This window comes from Capra hircus, chromosome 22 (genome assembly GCF_001704415.2).
Source record: "Capra hircus breed San Clemente chromosome 22, ASM170441v1, whole genome shotgun sequence".
NCBI lineage: Eukaryota > Metazoa > Chordata > Mammalia > Artiodactyla > Bovidae > Capra > Capra hircus.
The window spans coordinates 51,706,434-51,722,451 of record NC_030829.1 but is presented as its reverse complement, the minus strand read 5'-3'; the positions used below and the strand labels follow the sequence as shown (position 1 = coordinate 51,722,451).

Genomic DNA, 16,018 nt, shown 5'->3' with positions numbered 1-16,018 from the left:
TCTAGAGAGTCCCTTGGACTGCAAGGAGATCCAACCAGTCCATTCTGAAGGAGATCAACCCTGGGATTTCTTTGGAAGGAATGATGCTAAAGCTGAGACTCCAGTACTTTGGCCACCTCATGCAAAGAGTTGACTCATTGGAAAAGACTCTGATGCTGGGAGGGATTGGGGGTAGGAGGAGAAGGGGACGACAGAGGATGAGATGGCTGGATGGCATCACTGACTCGATGGGCGTGAATCTGAGTGAACTCCGGGAGTTGGTGATGGACAGGGAGCCTGGCGTGCTGCGATTCATGGGGTCGCAAAGAGTCGGACATGACTGAACGACTGAACTGAACTGAACTGAACTACCCTCAGGAGGCTTACCTCGGCCCAATGCAGTCTCACAGAGGATTCCTTGAAATCATTAACATGATAAAGGATGCTGGCTGAAGGGATGAAGCTAAGAGAAAGGCTGGAGGGGAGTGTGGAGGGACTTCCCAAAGGAGATTAAAGCTACTGAAACTTGAGGGTGTAGGTTGTTGGAAAAGGGGGGAGTTGGAGTTGGATGAGGTGGGGTGATTTTAAGGAGAGGAAAGAGGCCTCTTCCCCTGGACAGCAGAGGGTGTGGAGGGTGGACCAGAATTGCTGCAGGGTGGATCAGTGGGGGAGAGGGGAAGCCAGTGAGGAGTGGCAAGATCCTAAATTCAGGCAGAAACAGGGTAAGGGGTTCTGCAATAGCGGGAGGGGAGCGAGTGACCTTGGGAGCTGGAGAAGGAGGTGAAGCTCATTGGGTTTTGATAACAGAATCCTTGAGATGGGGGAGGGAAGGGGAGGAGTCTAGAAAGACTTGTAGGTAAGGACTTAAGCACCTGGGTGGGGTGGGAGTATTATTTCAACAATAGGAGGCCCAGTTCTTGGTGGAATTTGATGAGCTCAGTTTGGGGCTTACCTACTGTCTGGGGTTGGTACTGGGGAGAGAGATTTGGGGTTCATTAGCCTAAGGATGGTAAAGTCCACAGAGGGTGTGAGAGGAGTGTGTTAGGAGACTGGTTCCATGAAGCATCAACACTGCAGCTTGGATGCAGAAGGAGAAGCCCAGGAAGCTGGGGCTGGAGAAGCCACTCAAGGCAGGAGTGGCCAGTCCGTGGTTCAGTCCTTGTATCTGCAGGGAGTCACTGAATGGGGCCACATGGGGAGCTTCACTGTGCTGAGTGAGTCGTGGAGGAGGGAAGTGAGGAAGCAGCCACAGGAAGGCTTTGGGAAGGCAAGAGTTGGCACAGAAGGCATGGTACAGTTCACAAATATTCAAAGCTACATTATTGATTTTAGCCCCAGCAGACAGCAACCTAAGTGCCTGTCACTTAGGTTGACAGTGGAGTGGGTAACTAGAGGTTCTTTCATACAGCAATGAAGTCTTACCATTGGCGATGAACATAAGCCAGATATGGAAGAGAACATACTCTTTGGCTCTGTGGCATAAAGTTTAAAAGAAAAAGAAATTCTTGCTTTATAATCCTTAGTGATAGAAGTTAGGGTCCTGGTGATTTTAGGGAGTGATGGGGCCTGGAAAAGACCATGAGGAAGACTTTGTACACGAAGGTGCTCACCCTGTGAAAATTTTCCTCCAGATCTGTTCACTTTTCTTCACGAATAGTATATTTGAATGAAATGTTTCTTGTTAGTAATAAAACAACTTTTCCTTGACTCCACTCTTCCCCTCCAGCTACATTCCTCCCCTTCACAGTAAAATGCAAAAAGCTGTCTCTAATCTCTCTCCTCTCATTTTTTCCCAAACCCACTCCAACCAGACAGTCACCCTCCCAATTTCATGGACATGGGGTCTGACAAGTTCTCCAGGGACCTTCCTTTGCTGAACCCAGCACCAACTTGCATGCCTGTCTTACTCTCCCTGGCAGTCACCTGTTAGAGCCTGGGATACAACTGACTACTCCCATCAAGAAATATTTGCTGCTCTTGGATTTCAGGACACACTGCTCCAGATTTTCCACCTCTCTAGCTGCTCAAAAAACGATGCTTTAACAACATTGTAAATCGGCAGTACTCTGATAAAAATTTTTTAAAATGCTTTAGAGAGGTCACGATGTAGTAAGTCATTTGGCCCATCAGGAGTGGGAGGCAGGCACAGGGAGCCTTGAAGCTTTGAAGACTTGGAGTTCTTCACAGACATGGCAGGCTCTTGTCCCAGCAGGAGCAGCAGCTTAAAGCCTTGCCCAAAGAAAGAAGGGGAGATGTTTGTGGAGTAAATGAAAAATAAGAATGTGAATGTTATCCTGAAGGCAGTGTGGTTAGAAAGGGCCTCTGAGACACCATTATTCCTCCCCCCGTCTCTCCCTGAAAAGAAAGTAAACTGAACCTATGGTCCAGGGTGATGAGGTCCTTTTTCTCTTCAGAAAAGGCTGACTTTTTCGGCCATTGAGCATTGGTGTAGTACTCAAGGAGGCCACCGGAGGATGCTTGTTTCCCAGAAGAATATTCTTAGGAATAGAATTAATGAGTGTTCGCAGAAAAAGCAGCTAGAGGGACTTGTCGTGTGTGAAAAACTGAAGGCACCCCAGTCTCTGGGGATCTGTTTCTAGAGCCCTTTTCATGGTGGGACGTGCTCAGGGGTAGGAGCCCCAAACCTCCGTTGCGAGTCTCAGCTGGCCCTATATCTTATGAGTCAGCCTCTTGATCACTCTTGGTCTCAGTGGCACCACCTCAAGGAAATTGGAGGAATGACTCCTGAGCAGTGTACCACACAGGTGGCATTAGCAAGAGAGAATAAAGCAAGAAAACACTTTTCAGAAGTTGGAAATAAACGGGATTGCTGACCCTCATTGTCCCAGCCTGTCCCTGGCTAATGTAGTTCTGTTGGGTGTGTGACCTTACACTTACGTGTCCTACTGCGTGAGTGAGTGTCCAGCACTGGACATTTTGAGAGAGGCTGCCCCTGGCAGGTAAAGGTGGGGAGGCCAAAGTTAGGTCTGAGGCAGCTGCTAGGTAATGGAGGACCCCAGGGCAGTTGGGAGCCATAGTATGTTCTGGAGTAAGGGTGTGTGACTTCATTTCAATTGCAGAGTTCCCTTGTGAGATTTCCTGGGACCCTCCCTCTGGAAGTTAGAGATCCTGAATAGCAGCTGGGACCTCCTTACAGTTTGCACCTGGGTGCTATGACCAACCCCCGCCCCCTAACCCGTTCCCCCCACCCCCATCCCCCTAACAGAATGTTCTGGGAGGAGAGGAAACACTTTGTGTTGAGGCTGGAAGAGGCTGGAAACCAGAAACCTCGGCCTGTGGTAACATTGCCTTGTCCCACTCTTTCTTAATCCCTGGGCCTCTGGGAAGTGAAATTGTCCCTGGGGCTCCCTCTGTCCTGGTTGAGTTAGGGCCTCTTGTGCCATTCTGCTGCTGACTGTTTGACAAATGCCCCCATTAGGCAAGGTGCCTTGTTGGGGAGGGGTGGCAGTTGGAGGAAGAGCTCATGGTTGTTTATTATTATTATTATTATTAATCTTATTTATTTGGCTGTACTAGATCTTAGTTGCAGCACATGGGATCTATTTCCCTGACCAGGAATCGGACCCGTGAGCCCTGCATTGGGAGGGTGGAGTCTTAGCCACTGGACTACCAGACCACTGAGCTTGAGGTTTTGATAAAATAAATTTTCACATATTGAGGTATGGGGAAGCCATTCTGGCTTATACATGAATTAACTTGAAAAGCAGCCTGCTTGTGGACTCTCAAACATATATTGTATATCTGTTTTAATTATTGAAGAAAAAGGCACATTAAGTTCAGTTCAGTCGCTCAGTTGTGTCCAACTCTTTGCGACCCCATGAATCACAGCACGCCAGGCCTCCCTGTTCATCACCATCTCCTGGAGTTCACTCAGACTCACGTCCATCGAGTCAGTGATGCCATCCAGCCATCTCATCCTCAGTCGTCCCCTTCTCCTCCTGCCCCCAATCCCTCCCAGCATCAGAGTTATTTCCAATGAGTCAACTCTTCACATGAGGTGGCCAAAGTACTGGAATTTCAGCTTTAGCATCATTCCTTCCAAAGAAATCCCAGGACTGATCTCCTTCAAAGTGGACTGGTTGGATCTCCTTGCAGTCCAAGGGACTCTCAAGAGTCTTCTCCAACACCACAGTTCAAAAGCATCAATTCTTTGGCGCTCAGCCTTCTTCACAGTCCAACTCTCACATCCGTACATGACCACTGGAAAAACCATAGCCTTGACTAGACAGACCTTAGTCAGCAAAGTAATGTCTCTGCTTTTGAATATGCTATCTAGGTTGGTCATAACTTTTCTTCCAAGGAGTAAGCGTCTTTTAATTTCATGGCTGCAATCACCATCTGCAGTGATTTTGGAGCTCCCCAAAATAAAGTCTGACACTGTTTCCACTGTTTCCCCATCTATTTGCCATGAAGTGATGGGACCAGATGCCATGATCTTCGTTTTCTGAATGTTGAGCTTTAGGCCAACTTTTCCACTCTCTTCTTTCACTTTCATCAAGAGGCTTTTTAGCTCCTCTTCACTTTCTGCCATAAGGGTGGTGTCATCTGCATATCGGAGGTTATTGATATTTCTCCCGGCAATCTTGATTCCAGCTTGTGCTTCTTCCAGTCCAGCATTTCTCATGATGTAGTCTTCATATAAGTTAAATAAGCAGGGTGACAATATTCAGCCTTGACGTACTCCTTTTCCTATTTGGAACCAGTCTGTTGTTCCATGTCCAGTTCTAACTGTTGCTTCCTGATCTGCATACAGATTTCTCAAGAGGAAGGTCAAGTGGTCTGGTATTCCCATCTCTTTCAGAATTTTCCACAGTTTATTGTGATCCACACAGTCAAAGGCTTTGGCATAGTCAATAAAGCAGAAATCGATGTTTTTCTGGAACTCTCTTGCTTTTTCCATGATCCAGTGGATGTTGGCAATTTGATCTCTGGTTCAGAGAACATCAAGAAGTTCACGGTTCACGTATTGCTGAAGCCTGGCTTGGAGAGTTTTGAGCTTTACTTTGCTAGCGTGTGAGATGAGTGCAATTGTGCGGTAGTTTGAGCATTCTTTGGCATTGCCTTTCTTTGGAATTGGAATGAAAACTGACCTTTTCCAGTCCTGTGGCCACTGCTGAGTTTTCCAAATTTGCTGGCATATTGAGTGCAGCACTTTCACAGCATCATCTTTCAGGATTTGAAACAGCTTAGGGGAGTTCCCTGGTGGCCTAGTGGTTAGGACTCTGAGCTTTCACTGCCGCAGCTGGGATAACTGAGATCACAAAGCCAACTGGTAAAAAAGAAAACAAAACAAAATACAAAACCTTAAATGCTTCGCTTCCTGGGACACCAATGCATTTACTCCTCCTTTGATGATAAGGCCCCTTCCACCTGCCAAGGCCATACTGACTTGCTGTGCAAGTGCTAGTTTGCTTTTTCTAAAAAGTTGGCTTTATTTGTTTCTTACTTGGTCTGTTTTTTTTTTTTTTTTTTAAACCTTGGTGAAATATATTCCTGACTTCTTTAATGGTCTTTTTTTTCTGAAAAGATATAAAACTGTGTTGAGAACCAAGCTTCTCAGGGGCAGTTTCTCAGAGTAATCTGGGAAGCTGACTTCCATGCTATAGTCCTTGGTTCTCAAATAAAACTCTTTTCTACTCCTCTTATAGATTTTTTTTCTTTTTTTTTTATGACTGTTTATTGATTCTTTTCACTGACAGTTTCCAGGACTTTGCTCTTTCCAGCCCTGAGCAAAACCTACCCTAGAGGGAGATGGGGCTGGACTAGTTCCAATCTTTTGAGACTAAAATCCAGACTCCAAGGTGTGCCCTGGGCTTTGTGGGATGTTAATGTGTTCTCTGGAAAAAGGGCTACATTCGAGGAAAAGGGATCAATCAGAGTGAAACAAGTTCCTTTTGTTCAGGACTCCTTAGTGCCTTTAAAAGCTCATGTGTATTGTGAGTCTCCTTCCTCGTGGCTCAGATGGTAAAGAATCTGCCTGCCAATGCAGGAGACCCCAGTTTGATTCCTGGGTTGGGAAGATCCCCGGGAGGAGGGAATGGCTACTCACTCCAGTATTTTGGCCTGGAGAATTCTGTGGACAAAGGAGCCTGGAGGGCTGCAGTTCGTGGAGTTGCAAAGAGTCGAACACGACTGAATGACCAATACTTTCAAGAAACAGCAAGGTAGATTTCACAAACTTATTTGAATGTAAGATCCTTTTCTTGGGAATCTTGCTTGACCCCTGGTCCATGGAACATACTCTGAGAAGTACCCACTTAATCCAATGCAGGCCCCAAATTGCTTTCACAGAGATAATGGAAATACAGCAGGGTAGGTGCTTGCCCCAGCCCCAAGTTAGTGGTCTGAGGGTGGCCGGGGCCTCCCTTCCCTGGGCGCACCCAGAGCCTTCCTGAGTGGGCAGGGAGGGGGCTGCCGCAGCGCCACCGCTCTTCCTCACCTTCACCCCTTTCCAGTGACTCAAGGGCCAGCTCATGTGAATTTGGGCTCTGCGGTCATGGAAAGCTGAGGAGAGAGATCAGTGCCCACCCCATCGCCAGCACTTAGAGATATAAATTACCTATTTATAAATTCTGGAGGAGGGTATGGCAACCCACTCCAGTATGCTTGCCTGGAGAATCCCCATGGACAGAAAAACCTGGTGGGCTACAGTCCGTGGGAAAGCAAAGATCAGATATGACTGAACGACTAAGCACAGCATTTATAAAATGCACAATTTTATGTGTACTTATTTAGCTTGTAGCAAATATGTACAATCGTGTGTGTGTGTGTTAGTCGCTCAGTCATGTCCAACTCTTTGCGACCTCATGGACTGTAGCCCCCAGGCTCCTCCATCCATGGGATTTTCCAGGCAAGAATACTAGAATGGGTTGCCATATTCTTCTCCAGGGGATCTTCCCAACCCAGGGATCGAATCCTGGTCTCCCACATTGCAGGCAGACTCTTGACTGTCTGAGCCACCATGTAAATCTGAGCCACCACCAAATCAAGAGGTAGAACGTTTTCATCACCCCACGCATTCCCTTTGCCATCAATATCGTTTTGCTAACCCGTGGCCCTGGCAGCCACTGATCTATGTCCTACTTTTTGCATTACCCTTTTGCCTTTTCTGGAGGTTTCATATAAATAGAATCGTGCAATATGAGGTGTTTTGCATCTGACTTCTTTCATTTATGACAATATCGAGCATAATGTTTATGAGGTTCATTCGCGATGCGTATATCAACAGTTCATTCTTTTTTACTGGCAGGTAGCATTTCATCATGTGAATGTCCACTGTTGATGAACTTGCTGAAGGACATCTAGGCTGTTCCTGGGTTTTAACTATCATCAACATTCTTGTACAAGTTTTTGTATGCAAGAATGGTTTCACTTCTTGATGGTAAATACCTAGATGCCAAATCTCTGGGATATACATTAGTGTCAGAGTGTGTGTGCTCAGTCGTGTCTGACTCTTTGCAACCCCATGGGCTGTAGTCTGCCAGGCTCGTCTGTCCATGGGATTTTCCAGGCAAGAATCCTGGAGTGGGTTGCCATTTCCTCCTCCAGAGGATCTTCCCGACCCAGGGATCGAACCTGCATCTCTTGCATTGACAGATGGATTCTTTACCAGTGAGCCACCTGGGAAGCCCCATAAGTGTCATAGCTTGCCCTTTTGAAAATGGCTCCTGATTGTCCTTCCATGATCTGCAGGAGAAGATGGGGATGAGAGGGTGAATTGAAGCTGGGAGAGGCTGGAACCTCAGCTTGACAGCTGTCTGTGGGTAGTTTGGTGTCTTGAGCAAGTTGCTTTGTTCTGGTCCATGTGGACTGGAGAGCAGCCAATTTCTGCAAATCTTGAGAGGTTCCTTTTGTCCTGAGCTAAGTGGGCAAGGCCAGACAAAGTTTGGGGTTGTCAAAGGCCATGCTTTTGCCATAAACACCTTGGAATATGGAGCTATAAAGGAGGAGAAAAAGTTTGTAAGAAGACCAAGGGAAAAAGGATCTTTACCACTGTCCTATACCCAGATGGCTACTTAAATTGAGAGGAATGAAAATTAAACTAGGAAGTCAGTTTCTCAGTTACACAAGATACATTTCAAGTGCTCAATAGTCACACGTGTTTAATGGCTGCCATACTGGATAGCATGGATGTAGAATATTTCCTTCATCACAGAAAGTTCCGGTTGAGACTCTGAACCCTTCCCTTTGGGAAGGTCAGTGTTATTGAGTTGTTGCCGTTTAGTGACTAAGTCGTGTCTGACTCTTTGTGACCCCATGGACTGCAGCACGCCAGGCTTCCCTGTCCTTCATTATTGCCTGGAGTTTGCTCAAACTCATGTCCATTGAGTCAGTGATGCCATCCAACCATCTCATCCTCTGTCATCCCCTTCTCCTCCTGCCCTCTATGTTTCCCAGCATCAGGGTATTTTCCAATGACTCAGTTCTTCGCATCAGGTAGCCAAAGTTTTAGAGTTTCAGCTTCAGCATCAGGTCTTCCAGTGAATATTCAGGATGGACTGGTTGGATTTCCTTGCAGTCCAAGGGACTCTTCAGAGTCTTCTCCAACACCACAGTTCAAAAGCATCAATTCTTTGGGGCTCAGCCTTTTTTATGGCCCAACTCTCACATACATACATGACTAGAGATGGACGTTTGTTGGCAAAGTGATGTCTCTGCTTTTTAATATGCTGTCAGTATTGTTACAACATCTCTAGTAGACTGAGGCAGGCCCCATGGAGGTCGACTGGCTTACAGACTTCAGCAGATCCAGTGGCCAGAGCTCATGGTGAGAGCTGGCTGCACAGGGACCCTGCGGTTGGCTGGCGGGATGGCCCCTGAGCTGGACAGCTGGACGCAGTGAGGGCCTTGCAGAGGCAGAGGGACAAGATGCAGCTCTGGCTCTCGGAGGGGCTGTGGAGGGAGGAAGGATGGAAAAGGAAGGGGCTGGCTGGAGCAGTTGTGGGAGGGGACAGGTTTGCTAGTGGGAAGATGTGGGAGCTCCATTTGGGTCGAGCAGTGGACCTTCTGGGAGGGTCAGACATTCAAGGAGAACTGAAGTGGGTCTGGGACTGAGCTGCGCATAGTGAAAGCACCTCCTTGGCCAAGGCCCCTGAAGGGGGATCTGTGACCTTTTCCTGCCTGAGCCTGGCTGTCTCTGCAGGAAGGCAACTCTCCCCAGGACTCTCAAGGGTCTCAAGAGTTGTGTGCAGGTCTCAGCCTATCAACAGCCAGTGTTGGGACAGGACTAGCCCTTGGGGTTCTGATTATGACTGCAAGAAGCCCTTCAGCAATCTCCATCAGAGAACTTTGGGGAAAAAATATAAAAGATTCATTACTGTGGGCCTTGGAAATTATTTGGCATGACTAGGGCCACACACAGAGATCAAGATTAGAGAGACAAAGAGAGTATGGGCCAGCGGTCCTGCGTTTTTGGGGGTTGAGGCTGGTGACTTAGGGTTTCTTAGTTTAGTCGTGTCCGACTCTTTGTGACCCCATGGACTGTAGCACGCCAGGCCTCCCTGTCCATCACCAACTCCCAGAGCTTACTCAAACTCATGTCCTAAGGGCTCACTTTTTATTGTAAATGTATAATACAAGTGCAGGCATTTAAAGTGCAGCAAGAGAAAAAACAATTGGCCCAAAGGGTCAGTTAAAGAAATCAGACACAAAGGAGCCTCCATAGGGGGAGGTGGCCTGGCTTTTTTATTCTCCTCCTTGGCTGACAGAGTGTTTATTGAAGATAAACTTTGAAGTGGATGCCTGGCAGTTAGAGCTTAAGGTAGGCATTTGCATTACAAAAAAGAAAAGAAAGAAAGGAGAAAAAAAAGATCAACAGTCAGGGTTTACACTAAATCCACCAAGTGATGCCCAGGCTTCAGAGCCAATGGTGAGAACCTTAACTAGGTGGATAGTTGATATGGTAAAGAGCAGGGGTTAAAACCCAGAAACACATATCTACAGAGGATTATAGAGATGAATCTTATAATAATTATTAGGCAATAGTCTGAAGTCCACTCTGTAGCTGTTGTCCCGGACTTGGAGGTTCCAACCATGAAAATAGGAAAATATTCCATGATATTATGTAAATCCTTGAACAAATTCCCGGGGCCTTCAAGATCACTGATCTATATTTGGGGCCATCCTGTGAAACAGGTTTGAGTCTGTCCAGAGAGGGTAAATTCCTCCACATCTCACTGAACCAGTCTCTTAGTCTGGAGAAAAGACCAGTTTAGGCAAAAGGTTGTGTCTCATTTTAGGAGACAGTGATGCGAGTGGCTTCACCAAATAGGCCTAAAGAGTGCAAGCAATCAGGTATTCAACTAGAAGCATTTCTATGGAAACTATCAAAACAAAAAAAATTTAAAAAAAGCAAAGGTCAGCAGTTGGATCAGTGAAGAGCTGATTCATTGGGAAAGAACCTGACGCAGGGAAAAGAAGATTAAAGACAAAAGGAGAAGGCAGAGGATGAGATGACTAGATAGCATCACCTACTCAATGGACATGAATTAGAGCAAACTCCGGGAGATAGTGGAGGACAAAGGAGCCTGGCATACTGCAGTCCATAGAGTTGCAAAGGGTCAGACACAATTTAGCGACTGGACAACAGCAGCGATTGGAGCTGATTATAATTCCGGATTTGTAGGTGTTGGGCTTAAAGTCTCTTCCAATGGAGTGAGAGCAGACAGTGGCAATCTAATAGGTGTTCTTGGAAGCAGACAGTGGCAATCTAATAGGTATTCTTGGATTGCAGTTTGAATATCTCCGGTGATCTTTCTGAGTGGTTCACAGAGTAACTGCAGACATGAAGACTGTTCATACACGAGTTGTGATGGTGATTTTCTCTCCTTCTTTTCCCAAGGCTGATATGCAGCTGTTACTGAAAGGAATGTGTGTGTGGGTTCCAGCTGCTCACTGCTCAAAAGCCAATAAACAGGCCAGGTTGGTAGAAAGGAAAGTTTGGTTTATTTCAGGTGCTGGCAACTGTGGGGGGAGGGTGGCAGACATCTGTCCAAAGGCAGACTCCCCCCGCTTCACCTGCCCAGACAAGCAGGGGGTTGGGGGGGGGGGCAGTGACAGTATTAACAGAGTCAGGGATCAGGGGCTACATGCAGAAACAGCACAGTCATCTCTAACAGTCGTCTTCAAACTGGTCATCAGTGGTCTGACCAGCATCATCCTGATTGTTTTAGGTACAGTTAGTCTTCAGTTCCAGAGTCCATTTGTTCCCATTTCTTTGCAGTCAGTTCTTGGAACTGTGGCAGCTCATGTCCTGGGAACACTCTGCTCAGCATGTAGTTAACTTCTCCACCTGGGGTTCTGGCATCTGTAAGACAGCTCCGAGGATACACTCAGAATATTATCTATAGCCCTTGGGAAAGAACTAAGGTCCTTGACTATGCTTAATGACTACATTATTTAGTCTCCTTTGACTGTTTTTCCTTTGTTTCAGGATTTCTCACTTCTCAGATTAAATTTATCCTTTGACTAAAGTTTTCCATAGCTAAAAGACAGACAGAAGACACGGTAGGGCAGCAAGCCTCATTGGGAAAGAAACTGATGCACGGAAAGATCAAAGACAAAAGCTCCACAGCCAATGCCATCCATCTGGGTCACCACTTTCTGAGGTACAACCAAACTGTCCCATGTGGACAACTGGGGGTGTTCACAGGTGTCTTGAACTCAGAGATACAGAGCAGTGATGCGGGGCCAGGAGAACTGGTGTCTTCAGAAGGGCCGCCCCAGGAACGTGTGAGGACGGACGGGGTGGGGAGAAGCAGCTGGCATGCACCTGAGCCAGCCCCGCCTCCTAAGAGGACAGTCCTTGGAGGAGACTCAGCAGGAGCCCCAGGGAGGAGGAGGGGACCCAGGAGAACAACACTGGGGAGAATCGGCTAAGGGCGAATTTCAGGAGGACAGAGCGATGCCGAGTCTGTATAGATAAAGACAAAGCTTGAGTGTGACTTTTGGATCCAGTAAGGAAGGATAAGCAAGCCTGCGGGGGTCTTGAGCATGAGAGAGGGCAGAAAAGTGTAGTCAGTGACCTACATGACTTTTCTTCATACTGGGATGGGAGGTATCAGGGACACAGGCCTTATCTGCTAAGGACTTGGGATGGGACATTTTTAGAGTGACAAAGGAGGTGGAGAACAACCCAGGAGAGGGGACAAATGGAGCCAAACCCCTGACTGGCTGAGGGTTGGTTCCAGAGGACTGAATAGTATGGGATGGATGTCTGCCTAGGAACAGGCTAGAAATGTAAGCCGAAGGGGTACTTCTAGAAGGGGTCGGTACTGTTATCCATTCTTCAAGTGTTAAGTGATTGTCTACTGGGTGCCAGGCAGTGCCTAGAGCTGAGGTGGAAAGGTGAATACACTCCTCTACCCTGAATCCCGAGGAGACCAGAGTGTGGAGGCAGAGGGGTTGTAGACACTGCCTGGTCCCCGCGTCTCCTGGGGACTCAACCCTCTTGAGCAAGCCTGCCTGTGACATTTCCCATGGGGTCCAGGGGAGGCCAAGGTATTGTAGGAGATGGAGAAACCATTTCTTCACCTTGCACAGGAGACAAAATTCACTCGCTGCCCTGCAGTCCTGTGAGGCAATAGCAGGGGCTGAGGCAAGTCCAGCTCACACCCTGGGAGGAGGGTAGGAATGGGGCGGATCAGGAAGGCTCCGGTTAAACTTTTGCATCAGAGCCCAGACTGGGGATAAAGGAGGGTCCCTCAGGTTGGGAGGAGGCAGACTGGGGACCATGGAGACCCAAAGGGCCAGCCTTTCCCTGGGACGGCATTTGCTGTGGCTCCTGCTGCTGGGACTAGTGCTGCCCTCGGCCAGGGCCCAGGCCCCCAGCTACAGGGAGGCTGTGCTTCGTGCTGTGGATCAGCTCAATGAGAAGTCCTCAGAAGCTAATCTCTACCGCCTCCTGGAGCTAGACCTGCCTCCCAAGCAGGATGTGAGTTGGGGAGGGGACTGGGAAGGGGATCTGTCTTCTGACATCCTCGGCCACACTGTCGCCCCTTCACTCAGGCTGGTCCTCCTGTCAGGAAGGCACTTTTCCCTCTAGGTGGGCTCCCATCTCTTCCAGGAAACCTTCCCAGACCTGGGTCATCTTCCAGCACCAGGCTTCCTGCCTTAGCATCTCTGCTGTGGGATCAGGTGCCCTGCACACCTGGCTCAGGCTCCCTGGACTTCTGGGAGCTCCAGGGATGGAGAGGTCACAGGCTCTGTGAGGTGACTTCCCTGCTAATGTCCCCCCCTGCACCTCGGTGTCTCCTGCCAGGAGGGCCTGTGTCAGCCTGGAGGCTCCAGTGACAAGGGCTCTTCCTGCAGGCGACCCTGACCTCCCTGGGCCCCTCTGAGGGGAGGCGCTGCCAGCAGCGCTGCTGTGAGGGCCGCTCCTGCTCTCTGTGTGCCCGTGAGGCCGGGCACGGGCTCTGTGCCCTCCCCTGTGCTCCCAGCACCAAGCCCAGGGCCGGACACACAGGGGGCTGGAGAGGCTGCCGTCTGGGTGGGGGGCAGGGAGACAGGTCAGAGAAGGAAACATGAGCCCGAGCCGAGTCTCCCCATTTTATTCCTGGATCAGGACGAGAACTCAAACATCCCGAAGCCTGTGAGCTTCAGGGTGAAGGAGACCGTGTGCCCCAGGACGAGCCAGCAGCCCGTGGAGCAGTGTGACTTCAAGGAGAATGGGGTGAGCCTGGGGGCTGGGAGTGAGGGCTGGGATCAGTGCTTCTCAGCGCAAGCTGAACTGGGAATTTCAGGGAAGGTTTCCAGCCCCTGGCGGGTGAGGTAAGGTGAGACTGGGAGGTTATGACCCAGGGTTTCCAGGTTGACCTGGAGCTTCCCTTTCCAGCTGCTGAAAGAGTGTGTGGGGACAGTCACCTTGGACCAGGTCGGGAATAACTTCGACATCACCTGTGCTGCGGTGAGTGACCCCTCCTGGGTTGCAAGGCTTCTGGGGGATAGTGTATCAAACATCCTTTGGACCAATGACCCGCTGCCCTATCCAGGGCAGAGAAAGGCCCTCCCACCCGGGCCTCTCCTTCCCCTGAGCCCCAGGTCTCTAGCCCTGGCTCTGCATCCCTTAGAGCAGGGGTTCTCTACTGGGGTCCCCACCCGGGAACTGAGAGGCAGATTCTCAGCCCCACTGAGATCTCCTGAATCCAACTCTGGGGTGGGGTCCAGCCATTTGTATTTTCACAAGGCCTCCAGGAGATTCTGACTGTGCTGAAATTTGAGCGGCACTGACTCGAGTCGTGAGCTTTCAGCCCCTGCTGTCATCCAGCTTTGCTGGGATGGACTTGTGACCCCAGAAAACCCTATGTCATCTGTGGGCCTCAGTTTCCTCATATGTCTGTGGTGTGGAGATTCAACCAGAGGCTCCAACGTTTGCAGCCAGAGGGTGCCTGTGCCCTAAAACCTCCTGAAATTGCCCAGTTAGTGGGGATGCCCAAGTGGGGAGGGTTTTGCTCTTACCCTGGGTCCCTCCCTCCACAGTAACGTGTTTCTTCTCGTTGCACAGCCCCAGAGTGTCAGGGGACTTGGAAGCCTGGGTAGGAAGATATTACGTGGTGTGAAGACGTATGGCCCAGCTGTTATCCGACTAATTGGAATACTTGGGTGAATTGTGGGCCCAGGAAAGAGTCCTAAGGGTCTGCCAGCCCTGGTGAAGACTTCTGGACTCTGAGAAATAAATTCTTGTGAGAACAAATTCCTCCAAGCCTCAGTTTCAATTGTCTCCCCTTCTCCCACTTATCATGACTGAGCTGTTTACTCTGAGAGGCCCTCAGTGTCGGGTGTGTGTATGTGTGAGTGTCTAAGTGTGTGTATGTGTTTGTGTTATCACTCCTGTATGTGTATGTGTGTGATCTCTCCTGTGTGTATGTATGTGTGTATGTGTGTGTGTGAACTCACTCCTGTGAACACAGAGAAGTGTGAGGCTCCTGTTCCTTCCAGGAGGGCATGGGGGAGGCAGCAGGCCCAGGAGCTCCAGGACAGTGTCTCCACTCTTGGAGAGTGTCTCCACTCCCTCCCCAGCCCTTCAGCCGCCCCTGGCCTCCTCCTCCAACACCCAGTAGGACGTAAGGAGACCTGCTGTGTGTGCAGTGCTGGTGGGAATGCTGCTCCTGCTCATGTGGAGCTGACAGTCCACGAGCGGCCAGGCTTCTCACCTTGTTAAACATTCATAGAGACGAAGTTCAGTCTCAGGGCTGAGCCTGCAGGTGCAACGCCCAGGACGTACCTCTTGCCCTCGACCATCTTAATTTTGAAATAGCCCATCCCTCCTGGCTTTTCCTGTGGCATTGAGACACATCACCGTTTTTTCAGCTGGGTCCCAGACTGAAGCAGTGGGCTTGTGTTTAGGGATCAGTTCAGTTTGGTTCAGTTGCTCAGTCATGTCAGACTCTACGATCCCATGAACCGCAGCACGCCAGGCCTCCCTGTCCATCACCAACTCCTGGAGTTCACCCAAACCCATGTCCATTGAGTCGGTGATGCCATCCAACCATCTCATCCTCTGTCGTCCCCTTCTCCTCCTGCCCTCAATCTTTCCCAGCATCAGGGTCTTTTCCAATGAGTCAGCTCCTCACATCAGGTGGCCAAGGTATTGGAGTTTCAGCTTCAACATCAGTCCTTCCAATGAACACCCAGGATTGATCTCCCTTAGGATGGACTGGTTGGATCTCCTTGTAGCCCAAGGGACTCTCAAGAATCTTCTCCAACACTGCAATTCAAAAACATCAATTCTTCTGTACTCAGCTTTCTTTATAGTCCAACTCTCACATCCATACATGACCACTGGAAAAACCACACCCTTGACTAGATGGACCTTTGTTGGCAAAGTAACATCTCTGCTTTTGAATATGCTGTCTAGGTTGGTCATAACTTTCCTTCCAACGAGTAAGCGTCTTTTAATTTCATGGCTGCAGTCACCATCTGCACTGATTTTGGAGCCCCCCAAAATAAAGTCAGCCACTGTTTCCACTGTTTCCTCATCTATTTGCCATGAAGTGATGGGACCGGATGCCATGGTCTTCGT

The 16,018-nt window shown here is 49.0% G+C and overlaps 1 protein-coding gene across 1 annotated transcript; it reads left to right on the top strand.

Annotated features, from left to right (window-relative positions):
* LOC102171106 (cathelin-related peptide SC5) lies at window positions 12,641-14,689 on the top strand. Its single transcript, XM_005696010.3, has 4 exons — window positions 12,641-12,931; window positions 13,562-13,669; window positions 13,832-13,903; window positions 14,501-14,689. Exons 1-4 carry the CDS (start codon window positions 12,731-12,733, stop codon window positions 14,600-14,602), a joined length of 483 nt encoding a protein of 160 aa, XP_005696067.2. The 5' UTR covers window positions 12,641-12,730; the 3' UTR covers window positions 14,603-14,689.